The 23,520-nt window shown below is 49.8% G+C and overlaps 1 protein-coding gene across 2 annotated transcripts in view; it reads left to right on the forward strand.

Annotated features, from left to right (window-relative positions):
• TBRG4 (transforming growth factor beta regulator 4) overlaps positions 1-9,128 on the forward strand; it is a 32,160-nt gene extending 23,032 nt beyond the window's left edge. Inside the window, exons 8-11 of one of the 2 annotated variants that reach the window (XM_063122139.1) lie at positions 1,312-1,557; positions 2,228-2,339; positions 3,046-3,160; positions 7,707-9,128. In XM_063122139.1, the coding sequence (XP_062978209.1) occupies positions 1,312-1,557; positions 2,228-2,339; positions 3,046-3,160; positions 7,707-7,808 (575 nt within the window). In that variant the 3' untranslated portion in view covers positions 7,809-9,128. Of the gene's footprint in view, positions 1-1,311; positions 1,558-2,227; positions 2,340-3,028; positions 3,161-7,706 lie in introns of both variants that reach the window. The other variant, XM_063122148.1, reaches the window with a different exon arrangement.
• Positions 9,129-23,520: the final 14,392 nt, after the last annotated feature.

Below are 23,520 nucleotides of genomic sequence, written 5' to 3' on the forward strand. Positions count from 1 at the left end.
CCCTGGCTGATGGCTGGTTGGCCACTGTGTGAACAGAGTGCTGGACTAGACAGACCCTTGGTCTGATCCAGCATCAGGGCACTTCTTACGTTCTTAAGACCATTATCCGTGGTCTGAAATGTCTTAGCGGCACCACTGAATCCAGTCAGCAGTGCAATGGTGGCTTGTGGCACTGTGAGCTTGCTCCTAGAAGGACGGAGCGGGGTCGAGCTGTACCCCGCCTTGGGAGGGTGCCTGCCTCCAAAGCCTGACCTGTTTGTGCTTCTCTGCATCCAAACAGTCCAGGAGGGACCATTTTGGAATTGCGACTGTCAAGCAGGATGTCACTGCAGAAGGTCGGACCGTGACTAAGGAGACCTGGGTTCCAATCCTGGCTCGTCCAGGCAAGCTCACCGGGTGACCTTGGGCCAGCCCGACCTCACCTACCTCACAGGGTTGCTGTGAGGATAAAACGAGCCACGGGCGACACCTTGTCCTCCGTGGAGCAGCGGTGGCTCGCTGGTGGCCCTTCCAGATGTGTTGGCCTACAACTCCCATGATCCCACACCATTGGGCTCTGCCAGCTGGGGCTGATGGGAATTGCATGCCAAAACATTGGCGGGGTGGGGGGCACAACTTGCCCACCCCTGCCTCAGAGGAAGGGCAGGATAAAATTCCAAGGGGTATTAGTGTCGTGTACTGTAGCGGCTCCAGCTTTCTCTGGGAGACGAATGAGGCAAAGCGCTAGGCAATTTACAAAGCTTTATTGCAAGCAATAAACTAGGCACTTTCTGAGAGACTCCCCCTTAGGCAAAAGCTATGCAAACTAAGCAAGACAATTGTCAGTTCAAAGAAAAGAAAAGGCTTTTCAAATGTCCATAACTTCAAGGTGGTTGATGCGTGGGCAATTTCTCATGCAATCTGTCCGACTGTCTCTTTGCCGCTAACCTCGCTGAACGTTTTAGCTTCCAGCGATTCCTAGCATCTAGTAAGGTTTCTGAATCCTCACCCTTGGAAGTTGACTCCCTGTCCCCTGAAGGCATAGAATTTGGCCTTGAAGAGATAGACTCTGGAGGGGGCAGTTTCTCAGCTGAAGCCTCTCCTGTGTGAACCTCCTCTCCCACTGGCTCTAACTGCCTGGTGTCTGACTCGGCGTCTTCTGAGTCTGAATCTGTTTCTGATTGATTACCTGCATCACCTGCTCCTAATACAGGAACAGTAGGGCTATACATGACGATTAGGAAGTTAGGCTTTTCTTGGGTGTGTGTGTGCTGTTCTTGGCCCTCCATTTTGAGTTTTGGTGTGCTCCCCCCACCCCATATCTGCTCGCAGCTGACCAGTCGCCGAAGGGGAAGAACTACCAGCTCAAGCTGATCCACATCAACACCACAGCCCGGCTGGAGTGTGCAGACTACATGGGGCCCTTCCTGCCACTGGAGGTCCTGGGCATCCAGGAGCTGGAGGGGGCCAAGAAGGCGACCCCCCTGCAGAGCGGCCTACAGGAAGTGCTGAAGGGAGTCGCGGGAGATGAGGCCAAAGTGCGCTTTGCGGTGGACACGGACTGGGGCTGGCAGCTGGGTGAGCTCCAGTGTTCCGGTGGGGGGTGGGGCAGAGGAGAGGGCTCTCCTCCGGGTGACTCATAGAATCATAGAATAGCAGAGTTGGAAGGGGCCTACAAGGCCATCCAGTCCAACCCCCTGCTCAATGCAGGAATCCACCCTAAAGCATCCCTGGCAGATGGTTGTCCAGCTGCCTCTTGAAGGCCTCTAGTGTGGGAGAGCCCACAACCTCCCTAGGTCATTGGTTCCATTGTCGCACTGCTCTAACAGTCAGGATGTTTTTCCTGATGTCCAGCCGGAATCTGGCTTCCTGTAACTTGAGCCCGTTATTCTGTGTCCTGCACTCTGGGAGGATCGAGAAGGTCCGATTGCCTCCATCATAGCTCCGTGTGACAGAGCACGTGCTTTGCATGCCGAAAGTCCTGGGTTCGATTCCCAGCTTCTCCAGGAAGGAAACTTGCCTGAAACTTTGGAGAGCCATAGCTGCCAGTCAGTGTGGACAATACTGAGCTAGAAGATGGACCAAGTGGGTATGTGTGTGTGGTCCAGCTCAATATAAGGCAGCTTTCAATGTTCCTATGTCTGTCCGCGTGGAAATGGGACGGATCTCTGGGCTGTGCAGCCAGGCCGGGCTTTGTCCCATTTGGGGGATAAAGCAGGCTCAGGGTATGTGTCCTTGCCCCTTGCAGATGCTGAGATGGTGCTTAACGGCGACAACCAGCCCCTGCCCATAGCAGGCTTCGCTGCTCCTCCGCCGGCCCGGGCCCAGAGTTCTCGGCTTCTCCTATCGGGATCCAGAAGGTGAGTCTTCCTGGCAAGAGTTTAGGCTGAGCGTGGCATTGCGGGGGTTGGGATATCCGGCCCTTGCTGATGAGAAGTGGCCACGGATAAGGCTGCTGTGCACTTAGAATCATAGAATCATAGCATAGCAGGGTTGGAAAGGGCCAACAAGGCCATCGAGTCTAACCCCCTGCTCAATGCAGGAATCCACCCTAAAGCATCCCTGACAGATGGTTGTCCAGCTGCCTCCTGAAGGCCTCTAGTGTGGGAGAGCCCACCACCTCCCTAGGTAATTGGTTCCATTGTCGTACTGCTCTAACAGTCAGGAAGTTTTTCCTGATGTCCAACTGGAATCTGGCTTCCTTTAACTTGAGCCCGTTATTCCGTGTCCTGCACTCTGGGACACTTCAGGGAACCTGCCGGAGTCTGGGAACTGGGGCAGAATGGGGCAGGCCTTCCCAAAGCCAGTGTGTTGGGCTGTAGCTGCCGCCCTTCCGATCCGGAGGCCGCTGGGTTCAGGGGCCCACTCTGATCTAGACACTTTGAAAGGGTGATGCAGCCAGGATCTCGCCCTAAAATGTTCCCCCAGCTTGTGGGGTTTAGTTCCCCCTCTGCCCCATGGCAGAAGAGTCCAGAACCCGCCAATGGTGAAGTTAGGGGGGTTCTCTTTGGAGATGGGTGGTGCGGAATGCTGCCTGACGTCCACACACACCTTCCTCTGTTTCAGGCTCGCCTTCCTTAGGTGGGAGTTCCCAAATTTCAGCAACCGGAGCAAGGACCTGCTGGGGCGGTTTGCCATGGCCCGGCGGCACATCCAAGCCGCTGGCTTCTTGATCGTTGACGTGAGTCACTGGGGGCACCGCTGCGACGGGCAGGTCTTCGTGTGTGTTCTGCACTGCGTTGTGCAGGCCGGGGGAGCTAGCTTAGGTTTCAGGAGCCTGAGATTTTAGGGGTTTGTTAAAAGCAAGTTCCTAGTCCTTATGGGTCTGCAAAGACAGGCCTGTATGTGTGAGATGTCTGGTGACGTCTCATAAGCCTGCTAGGGGCTGCACTGCACTTCCAGTGGCCGCTGGTTAAGCCTAAATGTAGTGTCCTGACCCATCCCATTCCTCTAACACGGAGGTGGGGTCTATAGCTGGGGGAGGAGCTGGATGATGTCATGTGGGCCATGGCCACGCCCCTTCCTGTCCCTTGTTCCCCGGCCGAAGTGCCACCTGGAGCAGCGCACCGAGTAAGTGGAATCCTCTGTTACCTGCGATTACACCAGGGGGGTTTCCTCTTCCTGCTTCCTCCCCCATGCTCCCATAGCCTCCCAGAGGCGGAGCTTCACCCAGGGCCAAACGGGCCATCCTCGGGGGCCGAGGGTTCCCCATCCCTGCTCAAAGAGAAGCAACATAACTGAACGCAAAATAAAAAAATGTTCCTGCAGATACCTTTATACGCGTAACTGTGCACGGGATTGTTCTGGTGGGGTAATTGGGGCAGCTGAGGAGAGGAGGGGGTCTGACCCCCCACTCCCCATTGTACAGTGTCCCCAGTTCTTTTCCCAGCCCCACCAGGAATGTTGGATGTTTTCCATTTGCAGCTCTGCATTCATTTGCAGCGTTTCCTGGGGATAGATTGACGGGGGGTGGGTGGAGGGCGTTGGTTGTTCCTTGATGCTCTTGACTCCTCCCACTCTCTCTGGTGCTGAGCTGCAAGGGAGGGCGGAGAAGGTTGCGCTTGAACAGGCGGGCAGGAGGGGTTGTCATTCATTATTTAGCTCCTTGGAAGCAATTACAGCTCTGCTGTCCTCAGCACCCTGCTCTGTTCTCCAGCAGGAAACGAATGGAAGACCTGGGGGAGGAGAGGGGGAGACGCTTAGGTGGTGCGGTTAGGCCCTTCTCTCTGTGATGGGGGTGGGTGGGGTGTAACTCTCGTAAGACACACGCAAACAAGCACCCTTTGCTCTAGCCCAGTGGTTCCCAAACTTCTTCAGGTAACCGCTCCCTTGGTTCCACAAACTCATGCCCAGTGCCCCCTGCGTGCGGCCCCTTTAAATGGGAAGCACCCACCGCAGACTTGCCGAGAGATGGAGGGAAAAGAGAGCGAACGCCTCTGTTTTGCAGCCGGCGTGGCGGGGCACACCAGGCAGGGTATGTCTCTTCATTAGCGTTTTGGTGCTTTTGAAACATTTCAATTCACCGTTAAAAGGACTCTTCTTAAACGGTATTAATACCTGTGTGGATTCTTCCCCTATATGGCTTGGGACCAAACTACCTTCTCCCATAAAAATGTCCCTCGGTCTTAAGACCTACTGGAGAGGCGCTTCTTGGAAAAGTCCACCTCGAGCGCCCCCCCCCACCGCCCCTTTGCCTCTTAGCGCCCCCCTGTGCAATCCCACCACCCCCAAGGGGGCAATACCGCCCACTTTGGGAACCACTGCTCTAGCCCATGCCAGGCCCAAGCTGAGCTGTCCGTTTTGCAAGGTGTGTGTGTGTGTGTGTGTGTGTGTGTGTGTGAGAGAGAGAGAGAGAGAGAGAGAGAGAGAGAGAGAGAGAGAGAATCAATCAGCCGGTGTCTTGTAGCTGGATCACCTCCAGCATTACAAGTTTCGACTCGTGAAGGGTAAACGGGATGGTGCTTATATTTATTATTTATTTATTTAAAACATGTACATCCCGCCCTGTATCATTAAGTTCTCAGAGCGGCGTACAGATCCAAGGCTCAGAGCCACGGTGGTGTTGTGCTTAGAGCTGCCTCCCTCAACCTGGTTCCCACCAGATCTGTTGCATTACAAGTCCCCTGGCCCCTGACCATGGGTCATGGTGGCTGGGGCTGTTAGGAGCTGTAGTCCAAAACATCTGGAGGCCACTGCCGTAGATGGGCAGATCCCATCTTGATGAGCATCAGAACATCGGAAGAGTCCTGAGGCTGGATCAGACCCAAGGTCCATCTAGTCGAGCACTCTGCTCGCACAGCTGTCGACCGGGGACCAACAAAGCAACGGTACCCTCCCACCCATGTTCCCCCACAACTGGTGCACACAGGCTTACTGCTTTGGATACTGGGGGCAGCACATAACCATTAGGGCTAATAACCATCGTTAGCCTCCTCCTCCTCCAGGAATTTATCCAACCCCCTTTTAAAGCCATCCAAATTGGTGGCCATCACCACATCTTGTGGAAGTGAGTTCCATAGTTTAACTATGCCCAGCCCTTTCCTCCTCCTCCTCCCCTTTGCGTCCCGTCGGCCACAAGACAGCCCGGTTCTTTCAACACTTCTTCCGAAGCTGGGCATTTTGCTGCTCTTCGGCTTCCGAGATTGCTTGGAACGGAGATTTGCCTCCGGGGGCCACGTTCCGCCCTTGGAGTGGGACCCTGCCATCTCTGCAACGGGGAGATGGTTCGCTGGCCGTCGGCCCGGCTTAGATATTGTCCCAGTGTAAGATGGATGGACCAGCTGGTGCCAGAGCAGGATGGAAGAGTGGTGGTGGCGTATCATAACAGGCTTGGAGCTTGTCTCGGGTGCTAATCAAATGGACCAGGAAGCACGCCCTATTCGTGCCAGTGGCATAGCAGACACCATCCCTATGTAGTCACTCATATGGATGTTGTCTGCTATGGATTATTCACCCTTCCATGTAAGTGTTCTTGAAACGGGAAACTTCACCATCTTTAAATCAATAATTTAGGGTGCAATCCTATGAGGAGGTGTGAGAGTCCGCTTCTGCCAGCCAAGTTGCACGCCCCTAAATCCGGATCCAGTCCACTTTTATGTTTCCAAGGGCGCAATCCTAGGCATGTCTACATGTGTGTGTGTGTGGGGAGTCCTATAGCTCCCATCATTCCCCAGCCAGATTGAATCTGGATTTCGGGATGTGCAACCGGGCTGGCAGAAGCAGGGCTGTCACACACACCCTATCCTCACGGTAGCCCCTCCGTCCTCCTCCCTCCAAGGCTACGTATAGGATTGGGGCTCCCTGTTGATTGGGGCAGGCTGTGGTGGTTGTGGGGTGAAGGAGGAGTCCTCAAAGACGAGGCAGAGGATACCTTCCGACCCTCTGTGTAGCATTTTGTAGAGGGCCTGCCCTGCGGAATGAGGGACGTGCCACTTCCGTCAGCCCGGTTGCACGTGCCTAAATCTGCTTTTTGCGCGATGCTGCTCATTCTCCCGCCCGCCGAGAGACGGGTCTCTGTTGTTTCTGGCCCCCACCCCACGTCTAAGCCATTTGCTGTTGCTTCTGTGGGTTTCCCACGGCTGCAGATCCTCTGTACAGGTTCCACAGTGCGGCATTTTTAATTCCTCACTTGTTTGCACAAAGTTGGATGTACAAGGCATTGAAATTCACCAGGGTGGAAGGGGGCAGAGAGATTATCGCTGACCATCCCTCTGGACAGACTGTGGGTCCCCTCTCTCTCCCTCCACCCCGTTCCACCAGCCCCGGCTGCCACCGTTTGACTCAAAGCGGCTGTGGGCCTGGTGGCATAATCTCCACTTGCTAGAAGCCAAGAGGGTGACATACTTATAGAATCATAGAATCGTAGAGTTGGAAGGGGCCTACAAGGCCATCGAGTCCAATCCCCTACTCAATGCAAGAATCCACCCTAAAGCATCCCTGACAGATACTTGTCTCTCTGCCCCCTTCCACCCTGGTGAATTTCAATACTTAAGCAAGCCAGGGCACCCTCCTCTCCCAACCTTTAGAAACGTAGCAACAAAACAAATGGGTGAGTTGTTTCTCTAGGTTGTATTGTAATCGTTGGAAGCTACCCTCATTTTAAAAAAGGACGAAAGAATAGACGTCCCTTTTCTACAGCAGGGGTGTTGAACCCTCTTTTTCAGCCCAAATTAGGAGAAGCTCTTGGGGGGGCCACATCCTGGTGGTGGGCAGGGCAAAAGCCAAACAGGCCAGCCTGTTGTTGCTTAAAGCGCTTTACGTAGGAAAGTCATTTCAACTTTTTAGAATGGAGGAAACCCTGCACAGAAGCTGGAAAATCACTGTGGGGGGAAAGAGATTGGGGGCCATGGGAAGTGGCCGTTTGGGGCCCCTGCACCTAAGGTTCCTTATCTCTGCTGTACAGCATTTAGGAGTTGGTTGGTTTTAAATTAAAGAACCTAGTCCTCATTGTCATCTTCAGAGCAAAGCAAGGATTCCTTAGGAATGAAAGCGTGCAGGGCTTTAGTCACTGCAGCTCCTCTGGCCACAATCTTGCTCTGCAGGAGCCGGCTGTCTGTGGCTCGCAAGATTCTTTCCGACCTCCCAGAACCCGCCCCTTCTGCATTCGGCTGCTCATCTCTGCTCAGGAGTAGAATCAGCTTGGCTCCACTGTGATTCACCCTTCTAGTTACGGCCTGACCTAGTTTTTCCTCTTCTTCTCCCCCCACCTCCACCTCCCAACGTTGCAGGTTCCCTATTATGAGTGGTTTGACCTGAAGTCGGAGCGACAGAAGGCCGCCTATCTCAAAGACAAGATGAACAAAGCCGTGGCCGAAGCGATGGCCAAATAGGCCAGAGAGACGGCACCACAGAGCCGTTGGAAGGACCAGCCGTTGGACTGGGGCACAGAAGGGGCTCTGCCCGCCCTTCCCCGTGTATTTAAGTTGGCGATGCTGTGAACCGGGGGCGGGGAGTGTCTCTGGCCAGACGAAGGGGCCTCTTCAGCCGCGTAGCTTTTGAATAAACGCTCTGTCATACCGTCCGGATCACGCGTTCGGCGGCCTGTCCTGCTGCCGGCTTGATCAGACGAGAGAGACACGCCTGAGTTCTTGTGTTGTTAAGGAGGCTCTTGCCTCGCGGCAGAAGCGACTAATCAAAGTGGAACGAGTCGATGGGGGTACGGGAGGGCAGTGGGCGTTGTTTCTGGGTGCCATGGGCCGTGCCAAGCGCTAGCACACTCCCTCGCCAGTGATTCTAGCGGTACCCCCTTCTGTTCTTCAAACACACGTGTAAGGCGATAGATGAAGGATGGCCGAAGAGAAGGTTGTTCATAATGGTGGAGCCATGAAGTGGGACTCCTACACACGAAGCCTGGCTCTACACGCGGCGGTGAGCCGGGCGCTTCGCGTCCCCAACTCATAACATCAAATCTCGCCCCTTCTGTGGCCGGAGAGCTTCCTTTAAGCCCAGCGTTCTAGATTTTGAATCGGGTTTCACGCGTGCTGATGAAATCCCACGTGCATTAGGATAAAAAAGGGGTGGACCTGAATCATAGAATAGCAGAGTTGGAAGGGGCCCACAAGGCCATCGAGTCCAACCCCCTGCTCAGTGCAGGAATCCACCCTAAAGCATAGAAGAAAGGATTAAGGTAATGGCGGATTAAGGGAAGACAGTAAGTGACCTTCCAAAGGCTGTCAGAGTTGAGTCAGTGAGAGACAAAACTTGGACCCAGATCTCCTGCATCCAAGCTCACCTTGGACACTAGCAGTGCGTGCTTTTCCGTCACTGGCTGCACGGCCCATCTTTAGAAAAAGGACATGGTTGCTCTTGGGATATGGTTTTCTTCCCACAAATGTGTACGGGCCACGTGCGAAAGTTCTGTGAGTTTCCTGCTTCTGGCATGTAACGAAAATACCTGGATCTCTCTTCCTAGGTGCAGGAAGTGCTTCACAAACATGATTTTGGTAGTTCAGCAACGCCAGAGCTAAGGAATTCCACTACTGTTACTCTTCTGTTTGAAAACCTGCAGTGGCGGGTGATACGGCCACACCCACGACCACGACCATGTGCCAAAGGAGCTACTGCAAGTTCCAGACACATGAAGAAAAACGCCAAGTATTGAAGTTCTATGCATATGTAGATATTTAAATTTAAGAGCTTACGTAACCCGGCGCACTTGCTTAATGCCTTTTTACTTGGAGGAGTGCTGTTGCTTTAGGCACTATTCCTTCCAGTAGACCGAACGTCTGTATTCTCCCAGCCCCCCTCTGTTCTGCCCTGGAACCTTTCACCACTATTGCCTTTAGAGTTGAAAGGTAGCTGGAGCGCATGAGCTTGCTCAGCCGTGCGTGCCTGGCCTGCCCAAAGGATGGAGCATGCCTTTGCATGCACGCACTCGGCCTCTCTCCCAGGTGTGGGGTGGGGAACCTCCAGGGTAGCTTCTACTGCAAGGGGGAGAATCGTTTCACCTCTACCCCTGTAGATTCTGCACCACCTGAGATGAGGGGTCCGGGACTAGTGGCCTTTTCCTACTGCCTACTTTGTGGTGAAGATGGTGGCCATAGAGTGCACACCTACGCAAGCTCTTCTAGCCCACCAACTTGTTGGTGTGGAGGACCCTTGAGGTCCAGGAAGTGTGGACTAGACGTGGATTTGACTGACGGCATGACCAGTGCAATAGGTTTCAAGCTTCTAGAGCAGAGATCGGTCTCGTCTTTTCTTGCTGACGTGGCATACCTTGATACAAACAGCAGGGCCCACTTTTCTAGGGTGCTCAGAAACCGGGGGGGGGGGGCAGGGTGGACAGCAGAAGAGCCCTGCTGAATCAGACCAAAGGCCCAGCTAGCCCAGCATTCTCTTCGCACAACAGCCAGCCTGTGGGCAGGCGGCTTTCTCTGGAGGGAGGATCTCGCATCTGTGAACAAGCCCCTTGCAGTGTTCGCTTCCAGGACTCTGCCTAAATTCTCAACTCCCACAATGCATCTGTGAGGATAAGCACTTGTGACTTCCCTGGGGAAGCAAGATGAGCTATGCATGAGCTGTGTGTCTGTCCGCTGAGGTTCAAAAGCGAGTTGGAATTGAATCTGGGGCACATGGGCTCAAGGAGACCCTCTGCCATCTGCCCGTAGGAAGCTGCCTTCTATCGAGTGCCATCGTCATCCATCAACCTCACTCGGTCTTGTCTATTACCATGAGTGGCAGCCGTGGTTCTCCAGGATTTCAGACAAGGAGTTTTTCCTTGCCCTGCCTAGGGAGACCAGAGACCTTTTGCAAGCAAAGCGTGTGCGAGCTATTTATTTGAAATAGTGCTTCCATGGATTCCAAGACCGTGTGCAACAGACACAAACCTTGTCGAGCAAAATACAAATACAATAAAACATCTGAAAAGCAGTGAAGACGATGAAACTAAAAGGTTGGGGCAGCCTAAGCCTTCAAGGTGCCAGGGCAAATAGGGTTGAGTTTCCTGGCACCAGTCAGACCTCTTTGGAGAGGCACTTCCAGAGCTGAGGGGCTGCCATAGGAAAAGCCCTTGCCGCTGCCATAGAACATAATGAGCCCTGCTGGATCATAGAATCATAGAATAGCAGAGTTGGATGGGGCCTACAAGGCCATCGAGTCCAACCCCCTGCTCAATGCAGGAATCCACCCTGAAGCATCCCTGACAGATGGTTGTCCAGCTGCCTCTTGAAGGCCTCTAGTGTGGGAGAGGCCACAACCTCACCAGGCAGCTCATTCCATTGTCGTACTGCTCTAACAGTCAGGAAGTTTTTCCTGATGTCTAGATGGAACCGAAGGTCCATCTAGTCCAGCACCCCGTTCACACAGAGGCCAACCAGCCTTCAGCCAGGGACCAACAAAGCAGGACACGGTGCAACAGCACCCTCCTACCCATGTTCCCCAGCAACTGGTGCAATCTGGTGATAGGTAAGTGGTATCACCAGATTGCAATCAGCCTTAGATCCTCAGCTCCACGATGACAGCAATATTTATTATTTTATACTCTCTTTCAGCTCCCAAAGCTGGATGGAAATAAAGTTCCACTAATTATTTTATATCCCACCTCTCTGCAAAACCTCAAAATGGCTCTCAAGGGTGGTTAACAATAAAATACAGCTTTAAACAGTATCTTCATAAAAATATATAACAAAAGCAAATAGATTAAAAACACAACAGTGAAGGAAATACGCAGCACCAGCTAATTGAAACCCCCTTCAGTCAGAAATCGGCTGAAAGGCCCGAGGCCTGCCTCAATAAAACCAGCGTTGCAATATAATTAGGGATATATGTTGATATATGTTGTCGTGTGTAGGGCACAGTCTTGTGGTCTCAGCTGGTTAGAGATGTGCTCTTGGTTCCAGGCTCTTGCTGGAGAGGCCCTGGATGTGTGTGTGTGGGGGGGGGCACGAGTGTGAGGCTAAAGTGGCCAACCCACAGAAGCAGGCCTTCCATGAATTTGCAGCCTTCTAGTGAGTCTGCCCTGCCTCGCAGGGATGTTGTGTGGACGAGCACAACTGAGGCTTTGCAAACAAATAGGAAGCCACAGCAGGGACCATGCTAGTGGTGCCCTGAATCATAGAATAGCAGCGTTGCAAGGGGCCTACAAGGCCATCGAGTCCAACCCCCTGCTCAATGCAGGAATCCACCCTAAAGCATCCTTGACAGAGGGTTGTCCAGCTGCCTCTTGAATGCCTCTAGTGTGGGAGAGACCACAACCTCCCTAGGTATATTTTTTATTTATTACATTTCTATACCGCCCAATAGCCGGAGCTTTTGGCGGTTCACAAAAATGAAAAACATTCAAAGTATGAAACAACAGTATAAAACCATACTATAAAATACAATATAAAAGCTCAACCAGATTACAAATTTAAAACACCAAGGTAAAATTTATAGACTGTTAAAATACTGGGAGAATAAAAAGGTGTCTAAAAGAGTATAGTGTAGGTGCCAAGCGAACCTCCTTGGGGAGCTCATTCCACAGCCGGGGTGCCACAGCAAAGAAGGCCCTCCTCCTGGTAGCCACCTGCCTCACTTCCTTTGGCAGGGGCTCGTGGAGAAGGACCCCTGAGGATGACCTTGGATACCTCAAAGACATCTGCAGTGGGTCACAGTGACTTATTGCTTTTATGGCAGACACCTTGATAATTATTAAAACATACCTTCTACTTTCTCAGTTCAATACTTTCTCCCTACCTTCATTGCTATTAAAGGTACAATGGTATACTATAGGGAGGAAAAATAGGCTGAAGACAGATCTTTGCAACACCTTTACCTTCACTTTATAAAATCAACCAAGTCATCTCAGCTGTGCTATAGGGAGATAATTGGCATTTAAAGAAAGGCGTGGGTGGCATTGAATAAAAAGGTCTTGTTCGGAATGAAAAATGAAAAGCAAACATGCACTACAAATAAAACGTGGCTATCAGAAAGCGGTTAAACAAGAGTATTCCTGCATTGAGCAGGGGGTTGGAATCGATGGCCTTGTAGGCCCCTTCCAACTCTGCTATTCTACGATTCTATGAGTAGTTCTGTATGAAAAGAAATAACGGGTTCCATTGTCGTACCACTCTAACAGTCAGGACGTTTTTCCTGATGTCCAGCCAGAATCTGGCTTCCTGGAACTTGGGCCCGTTATTCCGTGTCCTGCACTCTGGGAGGATTGAGAAGAGATCATGTGTGTCAAACGCTTGAGGGGAAATTGCTACGGAGCAAAGAGGGCCTTGGCGTCAGATTCAATCACTAGATCGCTTGGGACTGACCTCATTTGTGAGAGCTGGAAGGCAGGGAAACGGGAAAGAAGAAGCCAGCTCAGCTCGAGCGTTAACAGGCTCACACGTCAGGAAGCTCTGCAGTTTTCCGTGGAAGAGGGTCCTACTTCTCAGCGCACTAATTAAAACCGCAGTGAAAATAATGACACCTGGACCCAAGTCTGTCAAGGACCAGGATTTAATGAGGGTCCCCTTTCAACATCCAGAATTAAAGGTTTGGGTAGTGTTAGCCTGAGGCAACAAGCTCTGATCCAAGGGAACAGGAATTTCTCAAGCCCACGCAAGCTTCGCCGGTGTGCTGCGATTCTTTGTGGGGGCACTATAAAAAAGGCCCGAGTATGTAGCCTGCCGTGTATTCATGAGAGGACAGGAGAGATGCAGACGCGAAATGTTTATAGTACGATGGTCCTGCTCTGCCCCTCACAACAACTCAGGGGTGATGAGCCCATTACTAGGGCTGTGCACGCACCTCCCCCCGATCCGCAACTTCCGGATCGGGTCCACCCCACGTCAATCCGCCTATGGTCCGCCCCACTCTGCTGTGGAGCTCTGGATCCAAATCGGAGCTCTGCGGTGCCAGGTAAGGCCCCCCTATCCCCTCACAACTTACTTGCCTCCATTGCGGTCTGGCGGCGGCTTCAACTGAGGCCGAGGACTCAAACAGGAAGACCAGGCTGTGGCCTGGTCTTCCGGTTTGAATCCTCGGACTCAGTTGAAGCCGTCGCCGGACCGCAATGGAGCCAGGTAAGCCGCTCTGCCGCCGTCACCGCACGAACTGCGGCAGTGCCTGGTAAGCCCCCACTTACCTTTTTTTCGGAGCTCCGGATCGAGGCGAAGGATGCGTTCGGTCTCAATCCGCAGCTCCCCCAACCCCATCCGTCCCCGCCTTTGTCAGAGGCGAATCAGGCCTCCTCACTATTGCTTCTACGATCCGAAGCGAATCATAGAATCATAGAGTTGGAAGGGGCCTACAAGGCCATCGAGTCCAACCCCCTGCTCAATGCAGGAATCCACCCTAAAGCATCCCTGACAGATGGTTGTCCAGCTGCCTCTTGAAGGCCTCTAGGGTGGGAGAGCCCACCACCTCCCTAGGTCACTGATTCCATTGTCGTACTGCTCTAACAGTCAGGAAGTTTTTCCTGATGTCCAGCTGGAATCTGGCTTCCTGTAACTTGAGCCCGTTATTCCGTGTCCTGCACTCTGGGAAGATCAAGAAGAAAAGTGGAGCACAGCCCTACCTATTACTGCTATTACAATCTATCTGTCTTTCCTCCCTGGTACCATAATGGTGACCCCTCACTCCATTGCAGGAGGCCAGCTCTGGAAACCCCAAACTCTCTATATATCCACCTTTAGCCCAACCTCTGGAACAGGTATTGAGTGCACAATTAAGCACGCCGGAAACAGGCAGTCCCTTATGAAATTTTAAAATCTGGTGGTGTGTGTTAGGGATATGTGTGAACCTGGGCAGGGATTCTCAGGGAGGGGAGGCCAGCCGAACCAGAATAAATTATGCAAAAGAAGGGCAAAAATGCACATTGATTTTGTTTGCATCCACATATGCAAGCCGCAAAAGCTGAACTTTTCTCGGCTCCAAGTCAGAGTTTATTGATTTATTTTGAAGCATTCTTTTTGCTGCTCTCCAGCCAAAGTGAGCACTTGCAGTGGCTTACAATTGCTCAGTAAACAAACTTGGCCAGGCCCGCAGGTTTACAGTCTTAAAAAGACACACAGCACTCAAGGAAATGCGGAGGGGTGGGGATGAAGTAGACTTTCAATAGGACTAGTGGAATGGCCCTGGGACTGGATGAAGGCATGCTGAGGCCCTAAGCTATGTCACAATTCTGAGTCTCCATACCATAAAAATAAAGAGAAAGAACTATATTATAACAGAAAAGGTACCTCCCAGTGTCATGGGGTGCTTGTAGTTAAACAGTGTTAGACAGCCTTCTCTGAAGATGTGTGTAAAAGCACTAATTAAGTGGATTTGAACTTCTTGTAAGTTTTTATTGCCTCCAGTACTAAATGCTGTGTTTCCACGCTTTCTCTGTCTAATGCAACTCTGCTGTTAGTCACACCAGACTTTCCAACATATTTAAGCCAATGTGATTTCAGTTATAACGCATCTTAGTTATCTCCAGCATATTTAGAGCCCCCTCATAAAACAAGACCCTAAGCCATGACTTAAGAACATAAGACGCACCATGCTGGATCAGACCAAGGGTCCATCTAGTCCAGCACTCTGTTCACACAGTGGCCAACCAGCCATCGGTCAGGGATGTACAAGCAGGACATGGTGCAACAGCACCCTCCCACCCATGTTCCCCAGCAACTGGGGCACACAGGCTTACTGCCTCGGATACTGGAGATAGCACACAACCATCAGGGCTGGTAGCCATGGATAGCCTTCTCCTCCAGGAATTTATCCAACCCCCTTTTAAAGCCATCCAAATTGGTGGTGATCACTACATCTTGTGGTAGTGAGTTCCATAATTTAACTTGGTTAGATTGTTCCTAAATCCAGCACTGAGTGGCTCTGCTTCCGCTATCATCGTTGGGAGTGGGGGAGGGTGGGATAGGGAGAATCCCTGATGTTCCTGGAGTTATCTCGGTGCAGTATCAGGGTCGATTTAATGTGGACCATGCACAGACGTGGGTGCTTTCAAGCCCGGTGTAGGTCACATCAGATCCTGTCAAAGAAGAGGGACTCTTTGATGTAGGCCTTGATAGCAGCAACAGCAGGAAGGGAATTGAACCCCACGGTGAGATTTGGAGCTCAGGTTCCTTCCTGCTTTCTTTCACACACACCCCGACCCTGTTCCCCAACACCAGTTTGAAATGGGCAATCCCAGCCGTCTCTGATTCCCCATGAATAGGGCAGGGTGTAAAAACATGGAGGGGATTCACAAATATGTATTGTTTTGCCTGCCCTCTTGCTTTGATGTCACTGGCCAGCTTGAAGCCCAGTTTTGACTCACCGTCACCATGGAGACTCCAGCAGAAGGGGGAAGTTTGGTTTCTATGGCAGCGAACAGGGGTTGACAACTGGAAGAACCAATGGGTGTTTCTTCCGTATCTAAAAACACACAGCCGCATGCACACATGGGTGCACGCCGGGACGATGGGTTATGGTGAAAGGTGTCAGCAAAAAAGCTTGCACGGTGCCATGGGTATTTTGTAAGTCACCGCATTCGGGGGCTTCGCTTTGCAAACCTTTGTGCTCCGTTTGTTTGTATCAAACAGGATGCGTAGAACTCGTCTTGTTCCAAAGGATCAGTTTGGGCCACGTTTACTTATTTACTACACTTCTATACTGCCTAATAGCTGAAGCTCTCTGGGCGGTTCACAGAAATTAAAACCATGAAGACAATTCACAGTTTAAAACAAACAAACAGCATAAAAGTACAATATAAAAGCACAACCAGGATAAAACCGAGCAGCAATGCAGAGATTCTTATTTATTTATTTATTTATTTATTTATTTATTTATTTATTACACTTATATACTGTCCCCATAGCCAGGGCTCTCTGGGCAGTTTACAGAAATTCTAAAATTAAGATAAAAACGAGTATACAAAATTTAAAATTCTAAAACACAGAACATACACACATAAAGCATTAAAAACCGTTAAAAAACTAAACATGTGGGTGATTAAGATGTGCCGCCATATGCCTGGGCAAAGAGGAAAGTCTTAACCTGGCGCCGGAAAGATAGCAGCGTTGGCGCCAGGCGAGCCTCGTCAGGGAGATTGTTCCACATAGTCTGGGGGCCACCACCGAAAAGGCCCTGTCCCTCGTTGCTACACTCCGAGCCTCTCTCGGAGTAGGCACCCGGAGGAGGACCTTAGATGTTGAACGTAGTGACATCGGGAGAGGCGTTCTGTCAGGTATTGTGGTCCCAAGCCACGTAAGCCTTTATAGGTCAAAACCAGCACCTTGAATTGGGCTCGGAAACATACAGGCAGCCAGTGCAAGCGGACCAGAGCAGGTGTTATATGGTCGAACCTTCTGGTTCCCGAAATCAATCTGGCCGCTGCATTTTGCATGAGCTACAGCTTCCGAACCATCTTCAAAGGCAGCCCTACGTAGAGGGCATTGCAGTAATCTAACTTGGAGGTTACCAGAGCATGGACAACTGAAGCCAGGTTACCTCTGTCCAGATAGGGGTGTAGCTGGGCCACCAACCGGAGTTTGTAGAAGGCACTCCGTGCCACCGAGGTCACCTGAGCCTCAAGTGACAATGATGGATCTAAAAGAACCCCCAAGCTACGAACCTGCTCCTTCAGGGGGAGTGCAATCCCATCCAGAACCGGTAGAACACCCCCCATCCTGTCAGCGGAATCACCTACTAACAGCATCTCAGTCTTGTCTGGATTGAGTCTCCGTTTATTAGCCCTCATCCAGTCCATTGTCGCAGCCAGGTTCAACACATCCACAGCCTCTTCTGCTGAAGATGAAAAGGAGAAATAGAGCTGTGTGTCGTCAACATACTGATGACAGCACACTCCAAAGCTCCGGATGACCGCGCCCAGCGGCTTCATGTAAATGTTAAACAACATGGGGGACAAAACCAACCCCTGCGGGGCCCCATGCTTAAGAGTCCACGGGGCCGAGTAATGTTCCCCAAGCACCATCTTCTGCATCCGACCTGCCAAATTCAGATTTAAAATACAGATTTAAAACAGCAAAGTTAAAAAACTAAGATGACAAACTGTTAAAATACTGAGAAAATAAAAAGGCATCGAAAAGAGTATAACATGGGTGCTAGGCGAACCTCTCTAGGGAGCTCATTCCACAGCCGGGGTGCCACCGCAGAGAAGGCCCTGCTTCTTGTAGCCACCTGCCTCACTTCCTTTGCTGGTTTGACCCTAACCATTGCATGAGCAGCAGTATCTCCCAAGCCAAATTAAAGGCGAAGAGGACCCAAATGTAGGGATTTATTTGGCACTCGCACCTTGCTTGCATTCCCCATCCAGTCTCCTATATGAGATCCCTCTAAAAAATATTGTCCCAGCAACGAGATGCTATCAAGGGTGCAGGGCTTATCTGAGTTTGGTTCCCTTTGAAAGGAGGTCACCGAAGGCTTACTGGCATTTAGTAATATTTGCGTTATTTACAAAAAATACAGGTTGGACGTAGGTCGCGGGATGGCTGTATGGATTTTGTTAAATCCATTCCTTCTACGTTTCATGGGTTGTCAGGTGTCTTTCATCTTGTTCTCTGCTCATTGACAGAATTGGATTTTTTTTTTAACCAGAATTTCATTCTACTTGCACTAATGCACATTAGCACTAATGGCACTCATCCTAATTGGCATTAGTGAATGTGCATTTGTGTGAATGAGAATTAGCACGCACTCACCAATATTTTTTAAAACAACAACACTGCAAGTCCACAGAATCAATGCAACTAAGAAAATCAAGCCTATATACACCAGTTGCTGGGGAACATGGGCGGGAGAGTGCTGTTGCTTCGTGTCCTGCTTGTGGATCATAAGACCATCAGAAGAGCCCTGAGGCTGGATCAGATCAAGGGGCCATCTAGTCCAGCACTCTGTTCACACAGTGGCCAGGCAGCCATCGGCCAGGGATGAACAAGCAGGACATGGTGCAACAGCACCCTCCCACCCATGTTCCCCAGCAACTGGTGCACATAGGCTCACTGCCTCGAATACTGGAGATAGCACAACCATCAGGGCTAGTAGCCTTTGATGGCCTTCTCCTCCAGGAATTTATCCAACCCCCTTTTATAGCCATCCAAGTTGGTGGCCATCACTACATCTTGTGGTAGTGAGTTCCATCATTTTATGCACTGTGTGAAGAATTTATTTATTATTTATTTATTACATTTCTATACCGCCCAATAGCAGGAGCTCTTCCGCTTATTTGTTCTGGATCTCCCACCAATCAGCTTCATGGTTCCTGGTTGACAAATGGTTGGCCGCTGTGTGAACAGAGTGCTGGACTAGATGGGTCCTTGGTCCAGAAGTATATTATAACAGAAAAGGTACCTCCCAGTATTATGGGGTGCTTGTAGTTAAACAGTGTTAGACAGCATTCTCTGAAGATGTGTGTAAAAGCACTAATTAAGTGGATTTGAACTTCTTGTAAGTTTTTATCCAGTACTAAATGCTGTGTTTCCACGCTTTCTCTGTCTAATGCAACTCTGCTGTTAGTCACACCAGACTTTCCAACATATTTAAGCCAAAGTGATTTCAGTTATAACACATCTTAGTTATCTCCAGCATATTTAGAGCACCCTCATAAAACAAGACCCTAAGCCATGACTTAAGAACATAAGAAGCACCGTGCTGGATCAGACCCAGGGTCCATCTAGTCCAGCACTCTGTTCACACAGTGGCCAGGCAGCCGTCGGCCAGGGATGAACAAGCTGGACATGGTGCAACAGCACCCTCCCACCCATGTTCCCCAGCAACTGGGGCACACAGGCTCACTGCCTCAAATACTGGAGATAGCAACCAACCATCAGGGCTAGTAGCCATGGATAGCCTTCGCCTCCAGGAATTTATCCAACTCCCTTTTAAAGCCATCCAAATTGGTGGTGATCACTACATCTTGTGGTAGTGAGTTCCATAATTTAACTTGGTTAGATTGTTCCTAAATCCAGCACTGAATGGCTCTGCTTCCCCTATCATCGTTGGGAGTACGGGAGAGTGAGATAGGGAGAATCCCTGATGTTCCCGGAGTTCTTCCGTTTATTTGTCCTGGATCTCCCACCAATCAGCTTCCTGGTTCCTATTCCACAGCTGCCTGGCCACTGTGTGAACAGAGTGCTGGACTAGATGGACCCGTGGTCTGATCCAGCCTCAGGGCTCTTCTGCTGTTCTTATAAAAACACCATATTCATATAAATCCAAGCTTGGTTAAATCCATTGCAGATTTTTCTTGACATCCAGAGGTAAAAGGGTGGGCAATTTGTGGGCGACCAGATTTTTGGCTGCCAAGGTCTCCTCTCCCTCCTTCTCCCCCTTTTGATTTTTTAAAATAACATTTTTTAGTGGCAGCTTGGATTGCTTCCAAGCAAAGAGAGGACATCTATGCATTCAAGAGGCAGCTGGACAACTGTCTGTCAGGGATGCTTTAAGGTGGATTCCTGCATTGAGCAGGGGGTTGGACTTGATGGCCTTATAGGCCCCTTCCAACTCTGCTATTCTATGATTCTATCTGCTTCCATCTTCTTTTCCTATGAATACATCCAGATAGGGTGACCACGTGGAAAGGATGACAGGGGCTCCTGTATCTTTAAGAGTTGTATAGAGAAGGGAAATTTCAGCAGGTGTCCTGTGTATGCGTGCAGCACCTGGTGAAATGCCATCTTTTATTACAACAGTTAAAGCTGCAGGGAGCCTGCTCTCTTTTGTATCTTGTCAAGAGGGCAGGGCTCCTGCAGCTTTAAAGGTACAGGAGCCCTGTCCTCCTTGCCATATGGTCCCCCTACATCAAGACCATACATCAGAGGCATCCTTGGGAAATCAAGACAGTGGGTGGATGCAGCCCCGTGCTTTCCTCCACAGGACACCCATTTTGTGGTGGTGCCTGGGACACTTTCTCTAGTTGCCAGGGCCCCCAAAAGGTTGCCTATCCTCGTTCCAAGTGAGAGTCCAGAATCCAGTGCCCCACATCAGATCTCCAGGGAGGTAGCTATCATGCCTTCCCCAGAGCCCAAACTCAGCCCTCTGAGCTAAAACAGACATAACTTTAAAGGTCTGTCTCACAACTATATCATTCCCTATCCCCCATTTTTACTCTAGAGAGGGAATGGTATTAAAGGCAAAACTGAAGTACTTTGGCCACATAATGAGAAGACAGGAGACCCTGGAGAAGAGGCTGATGCTAGGGAAAGTGGAAGGCAAAAGGAAGAGGGGCCGACCAAGGGCAAGATGGAGGGAGGATATTCTGGAGGTGACAGACTTGACCTTGGGGGAGCTAGGGGTGGCGACGGCCGACAGAAAGCTCTGGCGTGGGCTGGTCCATGAAGTCACGAAGAGTCGGAAGTGACTGAACGAATAAACAACAACAGGTGTATACGATCCCTGATCTCAATCTTAAAAGCCTTCACTACTCGCTCCCAGTAGGGTCCTGATCTGGATTGTGGCCCTTGTGCAACTCTAGAGTAAAAAAAGACATAGCTACTACTAGACGGATTTTAAACTCCTATTCGTTTTGGCCCTCTAATTTCAGCTCCTAACTCAGAAGTACAGTTTGTTCTTCACACAGACAACTGGGAAGGAAATGGCAGGGATGGGCCTTTTTCCTCTTCAGAACACTTTCAGGCTATTTCCCAGTCTGGGTTGATGGTCCAGCAATTGGTTCCCATGGCAACGTATCACCTGGATTTGCCTAACAAAGGAATAAATGTGGCCAGACCTGGTCCTTTTCTTCTCCAGACCCCACAACCACAGAATCAGGAGTTGGAAGGGATCCTGGCAGTCATCCACCCCTCAAAGGGCAACCAGGATGATCAGGGGTCTGGAAACAAAGCCCTATGAAGAGAGACTGAAAGAATTGGGCATGTTTAGCCTGGAGAAGAGAAGATGGAGGGGAGACATGAGAGCACTCTTCAAATACTTAAAAGGTTGTCACACAGAGGAGGGCCAGGATCTCTTCTCGATTCTCCCAGAGTGCAGGACACGGAATAACGAGCTCAGGTTAAAGAAAGCCAGATTCCGGCTGGACATCAGGAAAAATTTCCTGACTATTAGAGCAGTACGACAATGGAACCAGTGACCTAGGGAGGTTTTGGGCTCTCCCACCCTAGAGGCCTTCAAGAGGCAGCTGGACAACCATCTGTCAGGGATGCTCTAGGGTGGATGTACATTGATGGTGCTATATAAATAAATAATAATAAAATAAATAATAATAATTCCTGCATTGAGCAGGGGGTTGGACTCGATGGCCTTGTAGGCCCCTTCCAACTCTGCTATTCTATGAAAACCTTACAACATTATCTAAGATATTGCTGCTATTTAATTTTTCTTTAGTGCTGACAGGGAATTACATGCTGCAGAGAGCCAGAGAACTTTGCAAACTGAACATGACAGTATCCCATCTCATAGGTTTTTGTGAACTGCCCAGAAGGCTTCGGCTATTGGGCGGTATAAAAATGTAATAAAGAAATAATAAATAAATAAATAGGTCCAGTTCACGCATACCGACAACCCAGAGTATAGGACGAGTAAGGGTTGTCATTAAGTTGAGGGCGGTTGTTGACTCGTGGGTTGTCGTTACATGCTAACTTTGCACTATGGTTTAACTATGGTCTATTAACCACGAACAACCCACGAAGAGCACCCATGGTTTGTTGTTGGTTTGTGAACTTCAGTTGTTTGTGGTTAATAGCCCATAGTTAAACCTGTATATTTTTCCTATATAATATTGCCAGGATTCGATCATTTTTGTCTGTCTCTTCCGCCAAGACGCTTGTTCATGCACTGGTTATTTCTCGGTTGGACTACTGCAACCTTCTTCTCTCTGGCCTTCCTTCTTCTCACATCAGTCCCTTGGTTTCTGTTCACCACTCTGCCGCAAAGATCATCTTCTTGGCTCGCCGCTCTGACCATGTTACTCCGCTTCTGAAATCTCTTCATTGGCTTCCAATTCACTTCAGAATCCAATATAAACTTCTCCTGTTAACCTTCAAAGCTTTTCACGGTCTAGCTCCTTCCTATCTCTCCTCTCTCATCTCACACTATTGCCCCGCTCGTGCTCTTCGCTCCTCTGATGCCATGTTTCTCGCCTGCCCAAGGGCCTCTACTTCCCTTGCTCGGCTCCGTCCATTTTCTTCTACTGCCCCTTACGCCTGGAACGCTCTTCCAGAACATTTGAGAACTACAACTTCAATCGCAGCTTTTAAAGCTCAACTAAAAACTTTTCTTTTTCCTAAAGCTTTTAAAACTTGATGTTGTGCGGACTTTCTACTGTTAGTTTTACCCTACCCTGTGCCTGCTTACCCTACCCTGTGCCTGTTGGCATTCTCTTCCCCTCCTTATTGTTTTACTATGATTTTTTTAGATTGTAAGCCTGTGCGGCAGAGTCTTGCTATTTACTGTTTTACTCTGTACAGCACCATGTACATTGATGGTGCTATATAAATAAATAAATAAATAAATAATAATAATAATAATAATAATAATAATAACCATGTGCAGGGTTTGCATGTAACGGCGACTGATGGTTCAATGACAACCCATACTCAAACAGTACTCTGGTGATGGTTACATGTGAACCAGAGTCTCTCAGTGATACTGGCTTCCTCATTTCAAGTTTTCCAGGATGCTCCACAGTGCCAGGCTTATTCAATACAATAATAAGAAATGAGAGAGAGAGAGAGAGAGAGAGAGAGAGACTCTTTTCGCAGGCATTTGGCAGCTTATGACGAGTTTTTAAGCATCCTGAATCTGTCCTATTATGATGGTTGACTGTTCAAAGTTGGTTTTAGATATATGTTGTCTGCACGTACATTGTTTGTGTGTTTTATGTAAATGGCTTTAAATTGTGTATACTGTATTTTAATGTTTTTAATCTTTGTAAACCACCCAGGGAATTTAGGCTATGGGATGGTATAGAAATGCAGTAAGTAAGTAAATGGATTCCTGCATTGAGCAGGGGGTTGGACTCGATGGCCTTTAGGCCCCTTTCAACTCTACTATTCTATGATTCTATAAATAAATAAGGACCATCACAATTAGTACCAACTAATTGTCTCCTCCATGAATTGATCTATTCCCATTTTAAAGCTAACTTGGGGACTGTTTCCACTTCATGTGGTAGTGAGT

The sequence above is a fragment of the Elgaria multicarinata genome, chromosome 1 (assembly GCF_023053635.1).
Source record: "Elgaria multicarinata webbii isolate HBS135686 ecotype San Diego chromosome 1, rElgMul1.1.pri, whole genome shotgun sequence".
Taxonomy (NCBI): Eukaryota; Metazoa; Chordata; class Lepidosauria; order Squamata; family Anguidae; genus Elgaria; species Elgaria multicarinata.